Source organism: Scylla paramamosain, chromosome 8, assembly GCF_035594125.1.
Source record: "Scylla paramamosain isolate STU-SP2022 chromosome 8, ASM3559412v1, whole genome shotgun sequence".
NCBI lineage: Eukaryota > Metazoa > Arthropoda > Malacostraca > Decapoda > Portunidae > Scylla > Scylla paramamosain.
Genome location: NC_087158.1, coordinates 25,887,040 through 25,904,539, shown reverse-complemented (window position 1 = coordinate 25,904,539; position 17,500 = coordinate 25,887,040). Strand labels below are relative to the sequence as shown.

At 48.5% G+C, this 17,500-nt stretch overlaps 2 protein-coding genes across 4 annotated transcripts in view; both read left to right on the top strand.

The window, feature by feature from the left end:
* Positions 1–17,500, top strand: part of LOC135103039 (uncharacterized) — a 133,073-nt gene that overhangs the window by 33,758 nt on the left and 81,815 nt on the right. Inside the window, exon 2 of one of the 3 annotated variants that reach the window (XM_064008935.1) lies at positions 9,268–10,539. The exons of the other annotated variants lie outside the window; for them this stretch is intronic. Coding sequence (XP_063865005.1) covers positions 9,268–9,320 — 53 coding nt within the window. The 3' untranslated portion in view covers positions 9,321–10,539. Of the gene's footprint in view, positions 1–9,267; positions 10,540–17,500 lie in introns of those variants that run through there. 3 annotated transcript variants of the gene reach the window in all.
* The window catches only part of LOC135103040 (probable serine/threonine-protein kinase irlF), a 30,093-nt gene continuing 25,779 nt past the window's right edge, over positions 13,187–17,500 (top strand). The window contains exon 1 of the mRNA XM_064008937.1: positions 13,187–16,229. Within this exon, the coding sequence (XP_063865007.1) occupies positions 14,666–16,229 (1,564 nt within the window). The 5' untranslated portion in view covers positions 13,187–14,665. The remainder of the gene's footprint in view (positions 16,230–17,500) is intronic.

The window sequence follows — 17,500 nt, the reverse complement described above, 5'->3', positions numbered from 1 at the left end:
ATTCCGTAACAGCTCTGCAGGCCAACAAGATTAGTGAGTAAATAAATATGAAGGTAAATGGGGTAAACTGGTCAATAAGTTAATAAAAAAAAGAAATACAAGGAAGTGAATGGAGAAGTTGAAATGGTAGATGAATAAGAAGTGATATGCAAATAAATAAATATAAACTAACATTTAAAATCACACTACACTCTATAACATCCACAAGAACACGCCACTCAAAACACCTCACAGTGCTGGAATACCCCTACAATCCCTCAGTATCCTGGAAACACACACACACCCTGTCTACCTTGAGGCGGCGGCAGTTTTAGAGAGAACAAGTCGAGTCACCTCCAGTCAAGTCACCTTCTGATCACTTCCTCGCTGCCTGTCACGCGGGGGTGGTGGCCGCTTCACCTTCACTGCTCCGCGCTGAACAAACTTTTAACTTGGCAATGTCTTCATCAAGGCACACGAGACCAACAGTGCAATGAAAACACTCTCGAAAATCTTTATAACTTCCACTGTAGCCTGTTAGAAGAAGTAAAGATTTGGTGGCGACATGTCTTAACTATGTGAACTGGTGTAATTTGACAGTATAACGTGCTTGAACAATTTACTGCAGCGAGGTGTGTGAGATAGAAGAAGAGAGAGACAGAGAGACAGAGAGCATTCAGTTTACTTATGAGTGCATGCAGTAATGTGTAGAAAGTCCAGCGCGGTTGTGGTGGTCAATCTTACCGCACTTAGGACCACATTCTGAAACACCTGCACCGCACGTCACCACATTCCAAAGGCTTTACTTGAAGTTACTGCTAATTCTAGGTCGTTTTTATGGTTCGAGTGACAGGTGAACAAGATTTCTACATTATGAACAGGAAATACACCCTTGAAAATCCGCTTAATCATCTCTGTGGGCTTTGAAACTAGTCGCGGTGAGTGAGGAAAGCGTTTCAAAATACTGGCCTTCCTCTGGCGGGTCGCTCCGGAGGCTTGGCTGCCGCATCGTGGGAGTGACACGGTAAAGAAAACGAGCATAGCGTGGCGTCTCAGTTTAGCGAATTTCGGAACCACGCTGGTCTAAGTACTGGACGGAGAGAGAGAGAGAGAGAGAGAGAGAGAGAGAGAGAGAGAGAGAGAGAGAGAGAGAGAGAGAGAGGATATACCTGGTAATTTACACATGCAAATAGATACAGACAGGCCGGCAGAAAGATGGATGGACAGATAGAGGGGAAGACACACACACACACACACACACACACACACACACACACACACAGCAACAAACACTGACAAAGGAGAGAGAGAGAAGGACGTTATCTTCCTTTCTCTTTCCTTTCTATTCCCCGTCACGTTCTGTACTGTCTGTAGTAACAATACTTAATGGCTGTGTAAATCACTGGCACACACACACACACACACACACACACACACACACACACACACACACACACACACACACACACACACACACACACACACACACACACACACACACACACACACACACACACACCATTGATAAGGATAATTGAGTGAGAGTGTATAAGTGGAAGGTTTGTTAGTTTATTAGACTGATAGATAAATAGATAGATAGATAGATAGATAGATAGATAGATAGATAGATAGATGGTTAGTTAGTTGCTTAGTTATTTAGTTACTGTAGTTAGTAGTGCGTTGGTAAGTGAGTGCTTTAGCGAGTCATTGAGTTGTTTAGTTAGTTAGCCAGCCAATCAGTTAGTAAGTTGGGTAGTAAGCGAGTTAATGATTAGATAAGTAAGTGCGTGGACAGGTGAGCGAGTGAGTGAGTGCGTGCGTTGAGTGAGTAAATGGACAGGAGCGTGAGAGAGCGAGCGAATGTATGAAGGAGTTATCATTTGCACAATCCTCGTCGTTACCTTTCGCTACACACGAGTATTATAACATTACGGCCCACTGCGAGAACCACAGCCCCCGCCACAGCCCAGACACTGCAGGCACTCTTGGTCAAGTAGAGCACCGCCCTGTATACCTGCATAGCGCCTCCCGTAATGATGGGTGGCTGTGTATTATTCATGGAGAAGACGTGCCTTGGTGAAGAGACGCATACTAGCCGGTCCTCCTTCCTTGGCTTCTTCACTACTCAGCACATTAGCACTTCCAGGAATGTAGGGAAGTTTGTGTCGAGGTATATGAAGGAAAAGAAGAAATATTAGCACATGTATTAAGGTTTTCAGTGCTGTAGCGGTGGATATGAGGAAAAAGAGACTAAACAATTGATATAGTCTTCTTTGATAATTACAGAAGTATTTACGGATACTGTACAACTAAGACTTAAAAACAGGTTAGTTGCAAAGGAAGGACCGTGGGAGCAATGGTGAAATGGTTAAACTATCTTAGACTTTCCTTCTCTCTACCTCATTTCTGTCTCTTAAAGTAATATATATTGCGTATTTAACATGCGCTTATCACCTTCTTTATTTAATTACTTTTATTCATTAATTGATTCACTTTTCTCTCTTCCTTTCTTTCTTTCTTTTTAATCTAGGGTACTGAGACTATTCAAGACGCTTCCCAAGGCTCTGTTAGAAATGTTTACCCAACCACACTCATGCAGTTACTCACCCAGCCACCTATATTATCCTATACAACGCGGTACGTGAAGGCACTGGGAGAAATTAAATGATGAACGAGTACGAGTATATTCTGTTAGTTTATATTCTTTCTGGTTGTTGTTTGGTGATGTGTACCTGTCTGCTTGCCTGTCCGTCTGTGTGTCACTAATAGAGATGACTTATGTATTGTGTTGTGCCAGGAATACCACCGTTTGAATGTTAAAGGTAATGGGATTTTGCAGAGTTTAAAAATTCACGGTCTTCAGAGTGTTCATCTATCTATCTATCTATCTGTTTATCTGTCTAATTATCAAACTATCTAACTATCTAACTATCTGTCTCTCTGTCTAACTATCTATCTATCTGTATATCCATCTACCTATCTATCTATCTATCTGTCTCTCTCTCTATCTATCTATCTATCTATCTATCTGTCTGCCTATTCATCCATCTACTCGTATCTATCTATGCTCCCACCCCACCCATCTATCTACCTATTTTGCCTTTCATAACCTTATTTCTTAGTATTCCTTTTAATTTCTGCATGTTACGTGTTCATCAGTGGCTGCCTTGCTTTAAGGTTATCATCTAGAACCCTTTGTCTTACTCCCTTGATCTTCTGGGAATGGTTAGGAGAGACAACACTGGTGGGACTAAGTAGAGGCGCCGTCAGGAAGGTGGTAGTGTTTGGGTAGTGTTGGTGTAGTGTTGAGTGGCCCGTATAAGCGCTACGTATCTTGTTAGTGTTCTGTTTGACCAAGCCACAAGCGCCTTATGTGAGGGCTGACCAGTGGTAGTAGTAGTGTGTGTGTGTGTGTGTGTGTGTGTGTGTGTGTGGTGGCGCCGTGGAGGGAGATGTGTATACCTAAATATGGCGTGATACTTGGTCGTCCCTCTCTCTCCCTCTCTCTCTCTCTCCCCTGCAGACACACACACACACACACACACACGCACACCAGCCGGAAATTAACGTGAGGGAATAATTTTCGAATCGTATTTTCTCGTTTAGTAAATTCAGTTTCAGCGTTTATTTATTTATTTATTTATTCATTTATTTATTTATTAATTTATTATTTCTTCACCCACATTCCTCCTCTTCCCCTGTAATCTCCTTCCTCCGTCCTCCCTTCTCCCTCCTCTTTCTTTCCTCCTTTCTCATCTTTCAATTTACTCCTTTTATTCCCTTTATTTCTTGGCCTCGTTCCCTCTCCCTCACTCCTCCCTCACCTGTACTTCTCCTCCCTCACTTGTACTCTCTTTATTACCCTCTCCCTCTCCCTCTCCCTCTCCCTCACCCCTCACCCCTCACCTGGCAGGTATCACAAGTATCAGGGGAGCAGTTCCCTTTAAACGGTACCCTCTTATTGTCTTCCCCTCCCCTTCCTTTCCCCTTCCCCTTCCCCTTCCTTTCCCCCCCTCCCTATTACCTACGCTTCCCCTGTCCCTCCCTTCCTGTTACCTACCCTTCCCCTTCTCTCTCCTTCCCTGCCACCCCTTCCCTTCCTCTTCCCCCTACTACCTTTCCATCCTTTTCGTTCCCATCACGTACCCCCTCCCCTTCCCCTCCTCCCTCCCTCCCTATTACCCCCTATTACATTTCCCATTCCTCATCACCCCTCCCCCCATTACTATTCCATCTCCTTCCTTCCCATCACGCACCATCCCCCCCTCTATTCCTAGCTATCACCACCCCCCCATCCCCAGCCAGGACATGCTATCAATAACTGGTGAATGATGGGTAATTCCTCACGCAGCCACCTCCCTTCCCCCCTCTCCCCCTGTCTTGTCTGATGGGGGTGCTCTTGGGGTCAGGGTGAGCTGCAAGGACAGAGTGGAGGGGGTATGGAGGTTGGGGGTAATGGGGGATCGTAGGAAGGGTGTGGGTAGTGAAGGGGACACTGACATATTCCCCTTTAAAGGTTCAATGTACTGAGGCGCTCACATACATACGTACACACACACACACACACACACACACACACACACACACACACACAGGAACGGCTTCTTGACCCCCAGCTGTTCCCATAACCTCCCTCCCCCCCCCCCTAGAGCACCACACAGGCCTTGGCACCTCAGATAGGAGGAAACATAGAGAAACGACCCGTGCTAAAGGTGATGTTGGTCCCCCTCTTCCTCCTCCTCCTCCTCCTCCTCCCAGTGTGTGGTTTGTGTCGGGGCGTGTCGTCAGGTCCCGGTGCAATACTGAAGTGCAGCGTGAAGTCCTCCCGCTGATGGTTGGTGTTGTGCCTGAGGGCTCTGCGAGTGGTGGTGGTGGTGGTGGTGGTGGTGCTCAGGACGCTGCTCTGGCCTTCCTCAGGAGTGACTCACCAAGGGGGAGGGATGGTGGAGGGGGAAGGGGATTAGTAGAGCAATTTAGGTAACGTTTCCGGTGCTGGTGGTAACGGGAGTGGCGATCCCCGATGGGAGGGTCGTATGGGGCAGGGCGGGGCTGGGCGGGAAGGGGAAGGGAAGGGAGGGTAGGAGAGGGGGAAGGAAGTCAGGCTGGACTGTCACATCAACTAACTGGAAAATCATTGCGCTGATTAGCTTGCCTGGATGAAGGTGAGGCTGTGAGAAGGAAGGTCAGTGGGGGTCGGTTACCCATAGTGATGAACCAGGGAGGGGCTGAGAGGGTTGAGGGGGCAGGGCAAGGCCACGCTGCCTGGACACTGGAGCACTGCGGGGACTGGTGACCTGAGCTGCCCGGTGACTGTGCTGGGGAGGCGCCTGATGACCCTGAGCCTCGCCCTTGGCACTAGCCGTGGCGGGGCGCGTCGGCAAGTCTCACGCCGCCGTTACCGTGGCCGCCGGGGGTAAAACTTTAAAGGTTCTCACTGAAAAAGGCTTGGAAAAGAAAGAAGGAAAAAAAAAAAACCCACTTTAGGGCGCCTCAAGTTCAAGCTGTCGTTTCCTTGTATGGCGTCAGCAGCCTTCACAACAACAGTATTTATTTCTTTCCCCTTTTTTTATCTGACCATTCCAAGCGACGTCACGGTCCACTAGTGAGGGCGACGGGAAGGCTTCCGGTTCCCACACCGCCACGACGAGGCTTTTTGTGTATAATACTTGTGTCAAGGGTCCGTCTTTGTGTGCGCTGCTGTGTGGCTTGTCGTTGTTGTCGTTGTTGTCGTTGCTGTTAGTGGTGGTGGTTGCGTGCTGGGATGCTTACGTTTCCATGAAGACTAAAAAGTATAAAGAAACCTAGTTAGGAATGTTGTGGCAGGTATTAAATAGAAAACAAGGTTGGAATGCTCTTGGAATGCATGGGAATGATGGCAGGTGGTGCACGAGGCTGAGTGTGGCAGCGGCGCGGCGGGGCGGGGAATGGAACCAGAAGAGGCAAAGGGCAAGGTGAGGGGAGGAGAAAATTGATTGTCGACGAAGAGTACAGAGAGAGAGAGAGAGAGAGAGAGAGAGAGAGAGAGAGAGAGAGAGAGAGAGAGAGAGAGAGAGAGAGAGAGAGAGAGAGAGAAGGGGGAGGGACGATTTCAAAATACCTATGTACTTAGTGATAGGACGGAGTATGATGAAAATGATGATACTGATAATAAGGACATGGAGTCGTGATTTACCTTCCTCACCTGGCGTTCCGAGGGAGATGATACCCGTGTGTGTGTGTGTGTGTGTGTGTGTGTATGTGTGTGTGTGTGAATACTACTACGACAGCTGATGGAAGAGAAGTAGGAAGGAAACCAAACAGAGGAAGGGAGGAGAGGAGGTGGGCGATGGAGGACTGTGAGTGGAGGAGGGCCAGTCGGTGGATCGCATGAGAGGAGGGAGGGGGGTGGGGGGGGAGAGGGCGGTCATCACGTCTGCACGACCACGGAAGTTCTTGGACGACTCAAGACGCCGCCGCTCCGCCAGGGGACGCAAGGACGGGGGTCGCGGCGCAGCGCTGGCGGCTCTGGACTGTGCGGTGTCACGTCCTGAACTAGCTACTCCTTCTTCCTCTTCCCCTTTCCTTCCTCACACCTTCACGTCCTCCTCAATATCACGGTCTGTGGAAGTGGATTGGAAGAGCTGTCACCCTCATTCCACACCATCACCACCACCATTACTACCACTACTACTGCCATCATCACAACTGCCACTACTACAGCCACAACCACCGCTGCCCTCGACCCGCTACCGATGATCCAATTTCTCGTAATGACTCTCGTGACGGCAAATCGACCTGGGCGCGGTGACCCAGCCCTGTCCTCGCGTGTGGGCGTGGAGGTCACCTTTGCCTTGTCCTGCTCGCTCGACCAGACCTCCTGTGACCTGCTTGTCCATTCGGCACCACCATCCACTCACCACCAAATCACGCCAGCTTTCCTTTTATATATATATATATATATATATATATATATATATATATATATATATATATATATATATATATATATATATATATATATATATATATATATATATATATATATATATATATATATATATATATATATATATATATATATATAATTCTGGTTCTCAATATTCCATCACCAAATCACATAAATTAACTTTTTTCCTCTCTATTCCTCAGCAGTCTCTAATAATTTCATATCATTATCTCTCAAATTTTCCCCTCTGTTGCTCATTACTTCCTCATTGATTGCTCCTCACACAAGCCACCCTTACTCTTCCTCCTCTGTTACTCATTACCACGTCACCATCCCCCTCACAATAATCCCTTTCCTGTTTCTCACCCTCCCAGCAACTCCTCACTTCACCTCACCTACTCATACTAACCTTCATCTTCTACACCATTATCAGTCCTCATCACATCACCTCCCTCCCTCACAATAATACCATTTCTATTCCTTACCTTCCAATCAATCCCCCATTTCACCTCACCATTCTTACTTTACCTCGTCCCCTACACACTTATCCCACCCCAAACTAGGTCATCCTCTTACTTTATCACCACCACGTGACCTGACCTCCTACTGCTCTGGTTGCTCCTTCACCTGGCTGGCCCTTCACTCCGCAACCACTTCAAGCGCTCACCTGGTGCACTAATTACAAAGAAAACGGGTTCTCGCTGCAGTTCGCGTGTTCTTCTACTGGCGAGATGCGAGATTAGCTAAGGGGGAGGAGGTGGAGTGAGGCAAGAGGTGGGGCAAGAGAATGAGGTGTGGTTGGTTCATAAAGTGAGAATACATGAATCTTTAAGAACAGGTACCGTAAAACTTGTTGGTCTATAACGAGGGTGCCTGCTGATCTCTTAGCTACTGCTGGTGAACTACGCGTGGGAGAACAGGGTAGAAATAGAACAAGGCTCTCTCTCCACCCACCTCTCCCTTCAGTAACTCGCCTCCACCATCAGGAAGCAGTTTAAAAAGAGATTGCCATTTATACTCCTGGTCACAAGCCGGGTTACCTGCACTCATTACCACTGGTTTTAATCTCACCTCAGTCTTAAGTCCCCCGATCTGCAAAAACCTGTGTGTGTGTGTGTGTGTGTGTGTGTGTGTGTGTGTGTGTGTGTGTGTGTGTGTAATCGTGCGTCTCAGTGTCTGTGTCTGTCTGTATCTGTCACGGTGGTCCCAATCCTCCGGCACGGTACTGTACGACCCACCAGCTCTCTCTCTCTCTCTCTCTCTCTCTCTCTCTCTCTCTCTCTCTCACTCCTTTATTCACTTTCTTCTGCATTCTTCTATCGTTCTATTCTAAATGCACTCTTTTTTTAATATTACCTCATAGTTAGCACCTGTTTTCCTTCCTTATAGTGCTGGCAGGCAACGTGGACTGTAGTAGTAGTAACAGCAGTAGTATTGGTAGTAGTAATAGTTGTAATAGTAGCAGTAGTAGCATCATCAGCGTAAGAGGCAACGCTCCCCGTGGCCTGGATGTGCTTTTTGTTAACGGGTTTAGGGTGAAATCGCTCTGTTTCTCTTTTTATCCCGTTGTGATTGCTCAGTGGCAGTGGGCGGGCGAGGATTACTGGCATTAGAGCGGTATTACTCTGTTACGGCAACGGGCTCCTCGCATAATCACGGGGTAGGGAGGAGAGGGAGGCGGGAATGGTTGGGTGGGAAAGGAGAGGGTGGGAAGTAGTGTGCAGTGAGAGAAAACGTTGGGGAGAGTTTTGGTTTTGAGGGGTTACTGAAGTGTGTTGCTTTGAATGTAGTTGTGGTGTTTCTGTTCCAGCGTTCAAGGATGCATTGTGTGTGTTGTGTAATGGTTATGAGTATGTAGTTATTTTTTTGTTTACTTGATGTTTTTTTTCACATTAGTTAATCAAATGAGGGCAGAATGAGATGAGTAACTGAATATTAATGATGTATTTGTTTTGGGAGTTATTAAGAAAACTTTACGTATATCTTATGAAAGTTATGAAGAGTGAGATTTTTTCTATCATGCATAACACATCAGCTCTGAATGTTTACTTTGGCAAGGAGAGTAACATATAAATACTGTATTTTTAAGTATGTTCATTCTTTGTTGTTTAATTAAATTTCATCCCGCATATCACAGCAGCTCTTAATGTATCGTTCTCATTTCAAGCTTTTTATAGCATTAAATAGACAGTTGTAGTGAGAGGAGTAGTTTTTTTTTTTTTTTCTTAAATCTTTTATTGTTCAAGCAAACTTTATGCCGCATATCTTACAGAGGTTATAAATATCAAGTTTTTATTACAAGCATTGGTGATGAACTAGTCATCCTCCAGGAAATGTTTACTGATTATCAATTCTTTTCGCAGGTACGTGTGTGTGTGTGTTGGTGGCGAGCACCGGTGACCGCGGCGGAAGATAAGTGACAACATGCTGTACTACTTTGCACAGGAAGACCACAAATGCACAACTATTCCTATTCCTGTAGCTGTTGTAGGCTCTGAGTGCACGGTATACAATGGACTGTTACTTTGCACAGCTACCCATCAAACTCGCTGCATTGTCTCCTCTGCCAAGCTTTCACTTTCCATGGAAACATTTACTTTTACCATTACTTTTGCTATTTCTAGTGTATAAGCAGTGGCGCAGCTAGGGAGGGGCACCTTGTGGACCGAATATAGAGATACAAAAGGCAAAACAGAGATCAGGGGAATTCTGATTGGATATAAAAGAATACAGTACTAATGTAAGGCAACCGTTTCCAGTATCGAGAAATCTTAGGGGGATCTGATTCTCTTGTTTATGGCATGTGTCCATCAGTGCACCTGTTTCACTACGCCACTGGATTAAAATGTGTTCTTGAGTGCTCCCATTAGCTCTGTCACAGGATCAAAATGTGTACCTCAGGCATCAGTGCTCTCTTTAGATGTGCCACTGACTCTTATAGTACAGTAGAGTATATCACTGCTTTTGTTTAGTTATCCATGAAACTAGTGCATTCTCTCCTATTCTAAGCTTTCATTTTCTATGGCGTCGCTTCACGGGGAGACTTGCTCAGCCTGTCCACCGCTCCGCTCCGCCCCTATGGCTGCTCTCTGTAGTTCTTACCTCTGTATATAGTACCTTATTTATTTACTCATACGTAGTTTTGTAGTGAGCTTGTAATTATAGCCTTTCTTTTGTACTTATTATTTTCTTAGCAGTTGACAGTCATGCAAGCCTCAAACTATTTTTTAAACTCGAAAATCTTTTCGTTTATTTCGTGAAGCAGAACTGTGAAATATCTCAGTTTTCAACACCAAGAATGTCCCTTTATTATTATTATTATTATTATTATTATTATTATTATTATTATTATTATTGGATTACCTCTGAAAAAAATAATAAAACCCTGAGTTCACGATAAAACATCTTGTCTTTGCATAATTTTTTCTTTCACCTCCCTTTCACCTTCTCCGTTAGCCACCCATCTCTTTCTCCTCCTCTCCCCAGCTCCTGTTACCTCTCCTCTCCCTCTTCCTCTCCTCCTCTTCTCCTCTCTTCGTCTCTTCCTCCCTCTTTTGTCTCTCCTTCTCCTACTTTCTCTTTTCCCTGGTTTTGGTTTCAAGGATGAGCCATCGATCTTGTAATTATACCTCCCCCCCTCCTCCTCCTCCTCCTCCTCCTCCTCGGCCTTCTTCTTCTTCTTCTTCTTCTTCTTCTTCTTCTTCTTCTTCTTCTTCTTCTTCTTCTTCTTCTTCTTCTTCTTCTTCTTCTTCTTCCATCAACTTCTTCTATCAACCCCTCCTCTTCCTCCTCCTCCTCCTCCCAACGATTTATCAGCGTAGGAAGAAGAGAACGAAAGAGGTGAAGGAGGTCAGAGAGAGAGAGAGAGAGAGAGAGAGAGAGAGAGAGAGAGAGAGAGAGAGAGAGAGAGAGAGAGAGAGAGAGAGAGAGAGAGAGTATATAAGGTGGAACACAGGTATATGAAAAAGGTGAGATAATTAATACAATGAGTTATATTCCTGCATGATTATATGAGTTAAGGTGAGGGAAGGGGTAAGGGGAAGGGGGAAAGGGGGTGGAAGGCTAGATGGGTGACTGGGTTTGGAAGTGAAGGTGTTAGGGGAAGATGCTACTGAAGAAGGCATTCCCACCACCCTCCTCCTCCTCCTTCTCCTCTTCCTCCTCCTCCTCAATCTTAGCTTCCTCTTATTCTTCTTCCTTTTTCTCCTCTTTTAATCTTACTCTTCTTACTCTTCATCTTCCTCTTACTCCTCTATCTCGTTTTATTCATCATCCTCTTCCCTCTCCTCCTTCGTTTTACTCATCATTGTCTTCCTCCTATTCCACATTCGCCTCTCTTATTCCTCCTGTTCCTCTCCCTTTCTTCTTTTTCCATGTCCTTCGTCAGTTCATTTTCCCTTATCCACTTTTGGTATCACTTCTTCCTCTTCTTCCTTCTTTCTCATCTTCTTCATTCTCTTAATCCTGCATCATTTTCTTTTCCTTATCTATCTTCACTCTCTCTCTCTCTCTCTCTCTCTCTCTCTCTCTCTCTCTCTCTCTCTCTCTCTCTCTCTCTCTCTCTCTCTCTCTTTTCTTTGTCCTTTTCATCACTCGTCGTCCTCCTTCACCTCTCTTCCTTTACCTCCACCTCTCACTCCTTCTTTCTTTATCTTTTCTTCTCATCAAAGTACGTATTTTCAAAGTACCTCCAGCTTCCCTACGGATGTTATAAAGATGTCTATTATATTCCTTACTTACAGCATCATTTAGTTTAATTTACATGTATACTTATCATCATTATCTCTCTCTCTCTCTCTTAACTGATACAGCATCTACGAAACATTACCTCCCACATCCCCCTACCTCCCTCTTGTGTTGTTTACTGCGCCATTGTGTCACGCTTGTGTTGCATTGTGGGGATGTTGTCTTGTAGTTTGTACTTTTGTATGTTAAGAAATCCCGCGGCAGGTGTTTAAAACGGTACATGGCGGTTGTATGCGTGTGTGTGTGTGCGTGTGTGTGTGTGTGTGTGTGTGTGTTAATAGGGCCATTGTTGTGATGATTCAGCCACTTAGTGCAATTTAGTCTTCCAACGGTCGGACGAGGGAGAGAGAGAGAGAGAGGGAGAGAGGGATAAGAAGGCAGGCAGACAGTTAGTGTTCCTCGGGTGTCCCTCTCCCGCGTTCTGGTGAGAGTAGCGGAGGAAAGTAAGAGGGAGGAAAAGGAGGACGCTACAGAGGTGATCGTTTGTGGGTCATGTTAGACAGAGTTCCCTTGTCAGCAAACCAGGGTAATGAATACACACACACACACACACACACACACACACACACACACACACATACTAAGAGCACACACTAAAAGACCTTCCGCTGGATTGGTTCAGAGAGAGATAGATAGAGAGAGAGAGAGAGAGAGGTGCTTGTGGTGGTGAAGGAAGACGTTATAGAGTCAACAGCCACGGCATAAACACACCAGGCACTGTTGGGGTTGAGGGTTGAAGGTTGCGGGTGCGGCGCCCTCAGCTGGCCTCGCTGCTAACGGCCGCCGCGAGGAGTGTCACACAAGGAGGCAAGGAAGTGCGATGAAAATAATGAGCGTGTGGATTTAGGACGCGCCAAGCAGCAGCACATGTGAGGGACGCCGCGTGTTGGAGTTTGAGTCACACTAGCGCGTGGCGGCAATGTGGTGACTGCACGCGCTGACCTTGTTGTGGTGACCTGTTTCAGATGACCTTCTTGTGATGACCTGTTTGTTTGGCTGACCATTTTTTTTCATTACCTGTTTGGCTGACTTTTTTTGGGGGGGAGGTGATGACTTATTTGTTTCGCTGATCTTTTTGTGGTGACCTTCTCACTGACTTCTGGAGGGACTTGTTTGGCTGACCTTATGACCACAGTGCCGCCTGTGCCTCCTTCAGCAGGTGTTGGCAGTGCCTTTCCTCATTAGGTGTTGGCAATGTCTTTCTCTCCTCGTCCAGTCTCTCGTGCAGCGAGTGCCTCGCCACGGTTCCCTCCTTGCCGCGCCTCCATGGCAGGGCAGGGAGGGACACCAGTGCTCTCCCTGGGAGCAGCTGTCAGCGCCGAGGCGTGACGGGTCGGCGTCACCTGGGGCTGGCGGCCTCGTTACGCCGCGCTGCGATGAAGGGTGCTCGGTGCTCCGCGTGTGGTACTGCCTCTCCACCACGCCACGACCCTCCGCTGCCAGGTGTCTTGCTGGAGATGTGAACATTGGACACACACACACACACACACACACACACAAACTGTCTCTCTCCCGCCGACTGCTTCGGATTGCGGCGGCCACAGGGGTGCCACCAACACAAGCTGAGATGAAAGGCTCCCCCGGGGTAGCCAGGGAGGTCCAGCCGTCATGGCGGCGCCGTGACGCTCACAGAGTTTCTTGAGCTGACATTTAGCCAACACATGGTTGTCAGCTTGTCACTCCCACCCGGCGCGGCTGTGGGTGGCGTGAGGAACATTACAGCGAGAATCTTCTCCAAACGCCGCCACGCCCAGCTCGCCCACTTCTTGTGCTGCTGACGCGGCCTGAGACTTCCCTCGGCGATCTGTCTCCGGGATAGATCGGTGTCATTATGACTTTGAAAATTGTTGCGCACCGAGAACCTCACACTTGTACCGCCGCTTCTCTTCCTGTGCAGCACCCCAGTCACCCCGACCCCCCAGCACCCCAGCACTACCGGCTCTTCTTCCTCCAGTGCTCATCCACTCTGCTCCGCTCCGCCTCCTCTCGCCCCCCCACACTTACCTTCACTAAAGTACTGTTGGAGAGTCCCGGAGAGTCTCACCGTGAGGTGTAAACGAAACTATGTTTTTCTTGCGTAAAGATTTTCCCAGGCTGGTGGAGGCGCCTCTCGCCGCCCACCGACAGAACAGGTTCCTGGAGCCGCCGCCCCGGGCGCTCCCTGGCAGGGGTGAGGCGGCACACGCTTTTTCATGTACGGCGGCGAATGCGACACTGACCGTATATTATTGTTATTATTCTACTTTCTTGAAATTATGTCGTCGGGGGAAGCAGACCCGTGGGGTTGTGCCGCAACTCCCCCACCTGATGACCCGGGGCCGTGAGGCAACGGTCTCCGCGGCACTGACGGCACTGGCAGCGGTAGTGAGGCAGCCTCACCATCCCGGAACAAATCTTTCTTTACGAGCAGTGATAGCAGTGATAACACGCCTCTCAGCAGTGTCAGTGTTGGGTAAGTGTTCTGCAACACTCGCCACTTGGTGTGCTCCAGGCCGCGGCGCGCACCGCAACACACCACAACTTTTCCTCCACCGTGCTCCTGTTGTCCTCACGCTTTATGTTCACTGGTGTCGAAAGTGAGGAATGGCTCCCCTGCGTTGCTTCCTGATCTCAAGTGGGGCAGCGTGTGGCTCCCTGGGGTAAGCATGATGCCGCCCACCGGGGAGGCAGGGTGGCGCGGTGCTGGAGAAGCGGCGGCATCAGGTAGGGGGACTGAGTCTGAACGTGGGAAGCCAGTTGGCTCTGAGCCGTGAGAGTGTGAGGGTGTTGCTGCTGCCTCGCGCCCGCCCGGCCCCACGCGCTTCTCTCCACTGACCATGTGACCCGCCTGACTCGCGTGTCGCCTAGGTCACTCCTCGGTGCCCTCCAGTGGCCGCAGCAGGTGCTGGAGGACAGTGCAGTGATCATGTTCTATGGTGTCTCACTCTTGTGACAACGATAATGAGTTAGGAAAAAGATGTTTGCCTCCCGCGGCTGACTTGTGTATAATACTTAGTGAATAATTGATGCTGCAAGATGATTTGCAACAGCGGGTTGCTTATCACCAGGAAGCTGAAGGAGCTTATGTCCGGCGGGGACCTGGCCCCCAGCAGGCGTCCCCCGCCCACCAAGGCCGTCCTGCCTCCCATCAGTGCCGAGCCCACTCGCCTCCCCGCGCCCCCGCACGAGCCTCGCTCCTCGTCACCACCTGAGGACTTTTTCAAATCGAGCGTCGAGATCTTGGACTCCTGGGACACCTTTGAGAGCCCGGCGGTGGTGTGTGCCTCGCTTGACCCGACGCGCCCCTCGGGCTGTGCCTCCCTGAACCGCCCCTCAAAACCTCGAGCTGAGTTCACCAAGATCAACGGCAAGACAGTGAGGCTGTACTCCAGCCTGCCCCGCCACAAGCCGAAAGGTCTCTTCACGCCCCACCTGCCGACCACCCACCGACAGCACCCCAGCAGGGACCCGCCTGCACGCCCGCCGTTGGAGGTGGGCGTGGCGAGTCGCAGAGATGACTCAGGCAACGCTAACTACGTGGCCTTATCAGACATCTACGCTGAGCTGCCCCGTAAAAAGAAGAAACCGTGCATGGTCGATGACTGTAGCTCCGTCCACCACCACTCCGAGTCTGAGCCTCACCCAGCCCCTCGTGTTGCTCACGCTCCCGCCACCGCCACGGTCTCAAAGTCTTCCTCCACAAAGAGTCTCACCAAGAAATTCAACACGCTTGACTTCTCTCGGAAGAAGCACGAGAGGCTGACTGTTTTCCAGAAATTCAGCTCCCTGGACCGCGGGTGGCGCTCCTTCGTGACGTCCAGGAAAAGCAGCAGCAGCAAGGCCTCGCCCTCAGAGCCGCCGCCGGAGCGGGAAGAGTCACAGGCGCCGATCCTCTCCGTGTGGAGGGAGGGCGAGCACCGCCGGGAGGCCGCCGACACCACCTCGCTGACAGAAACTGTTGGCACCCACCGCCGCCAGTACCTCCATCATTACGAGCAGCGGCAGTACTACCACCACTATCACCACCAGGCTGAACAACAACAGCAAGAACAACAGCATCAACAACAACAACAACAACAACAACAACAACAACAACAACAACAACAACAACAACAACAAGCACACTATTACGAATACCATCAACAGAATCATGAGCACCGCCAACAAAAGCGACAATATCGGCATCAACAAGAGTACCAACAACAACAACACCATCACCACCACCACCATCACCAACAACAACAGCAACAGCAGCAACAGCAACAACAACAAGAGAATAACCATAACCATTACCAACACCCACGTGAATACCAACAACATCAACACCAATATCAACAACAACAAACCCAACAACAACAACAACAACAACAACAACAACAACCAGTACCAGGCCGTAAGGTGGTGGAGGACTCAAGCACGAACCAAAAGGACACACGGGGAGCCACACATGCGGAAGACACCAAGAAATCATCTCCGGACAGCACTCAGACCAAACCGGAGGAGACGAACGCTGGAGTGCCACAAGAAGGGGACCACCGGGGCGGCCCTAGAGACGAGCCTAACGAGTGCCCTTATCAGTGCCACACCCTCCCTAAAGCACGTGAGTAATCCAATCTGGGAGAGTGGCCTAGGGGAGTACTGGTGGGGGGAGAGAAAAGACGCGTGAAGGGGTGACGGTGTGATGGGGTGATGGGGAGAGGGTTGCGGTCGTAACAGAAGGGGAATTACCGCAGCACTGATGAAGGGGATAAGCGAGGAGGGTCCGTCTGCCGCGCCACATTCTTCCTGACAAACCCAAGGAAATAAATATCGGCCCGCGTTCAAGGAAATACTTTTGAAGCTTGGGCAGGCAAAACGGAGAGAGCGAAGGAGGTAGAGCGGGAGAGGTAGAGGGAGGCCAGTATTCCGAAACGCCTCGCTCTCTCACCTCGACTAATTTCCAAAGCCACAGAGATGACTAGCCGGGTTGTCAAGAGTGTTTCTCCTGTTAATAGTATGGAAATCACTAGAACCGTAAAAACACCCTTAAAAACCCGTGTCACTTCAATTAAAGCCTTTTGAAACTAGTGAAGGCGGGGCGTAGAGGTGTTTCAGAAAGTGGTCCCGAGAGGCAGAAAGAGAGAGAGAGAGGTAGAGAGAGTGAGAGCGGAGGTTGGGAAGGGGAGGTGTATCTCAAATCACTATCGCCTAAGAGGATGATCACAGGTGTTAATACTCTCCCGCAGGTGTGTCAGGGAATTAAGTGCGAATTACTGTCACCCGTCTTTATGAGGAGGCGGAGAAGAGGCGGACTGAGGGAGAGTTAGGAGAAAGAAGGAAGAGAGGAGCAGGGAGCGAAAGGGAGGAGTGAAGGATAAGAGAAAGGGGGAAAGGGTGAAAGGGTTAAGTAGTAAAGGAGAAGAAGGGACAAGTAATAAAGTAGGAAGAAGAAAAGGAAACATGAAAAATGGAGGAGAGGGAAGGAACAGATCGGGAAAGATAGGAAAAGTAAACTAAAGGTGAAAGTGAACAGGAATAAAGGATGGAGGAAGGAAAGGTTGTGGAAAGAAAAAAAAAACATGGGATAGAGGAAAAGGAAAAGGCAGAATAGGAAAAAAGAGAAATAAAGGAAAAGAGAAAGAAAGTTAAGGTATGAAGGAAGAGGGAAGAAGGAAGAGGAGAGAATCACATAATAAAAGAAAAGAGAGGAACAAAAAAAAAAAGCGATAGGAACAAGAAATGAGCAAAGAGGGAAGGGAAGGGAAGGGAAGGAAAGGAAGGGGAGGGAGGGAGAGCAGGAGAGTAGGAGGAAGAGGGAGAAGGGAGAGTGAGGTGGAGAATTTTGGGGATGAGTTGGAGAGATTGGAGATTGCATTTGTGTGTGTGTGTGTG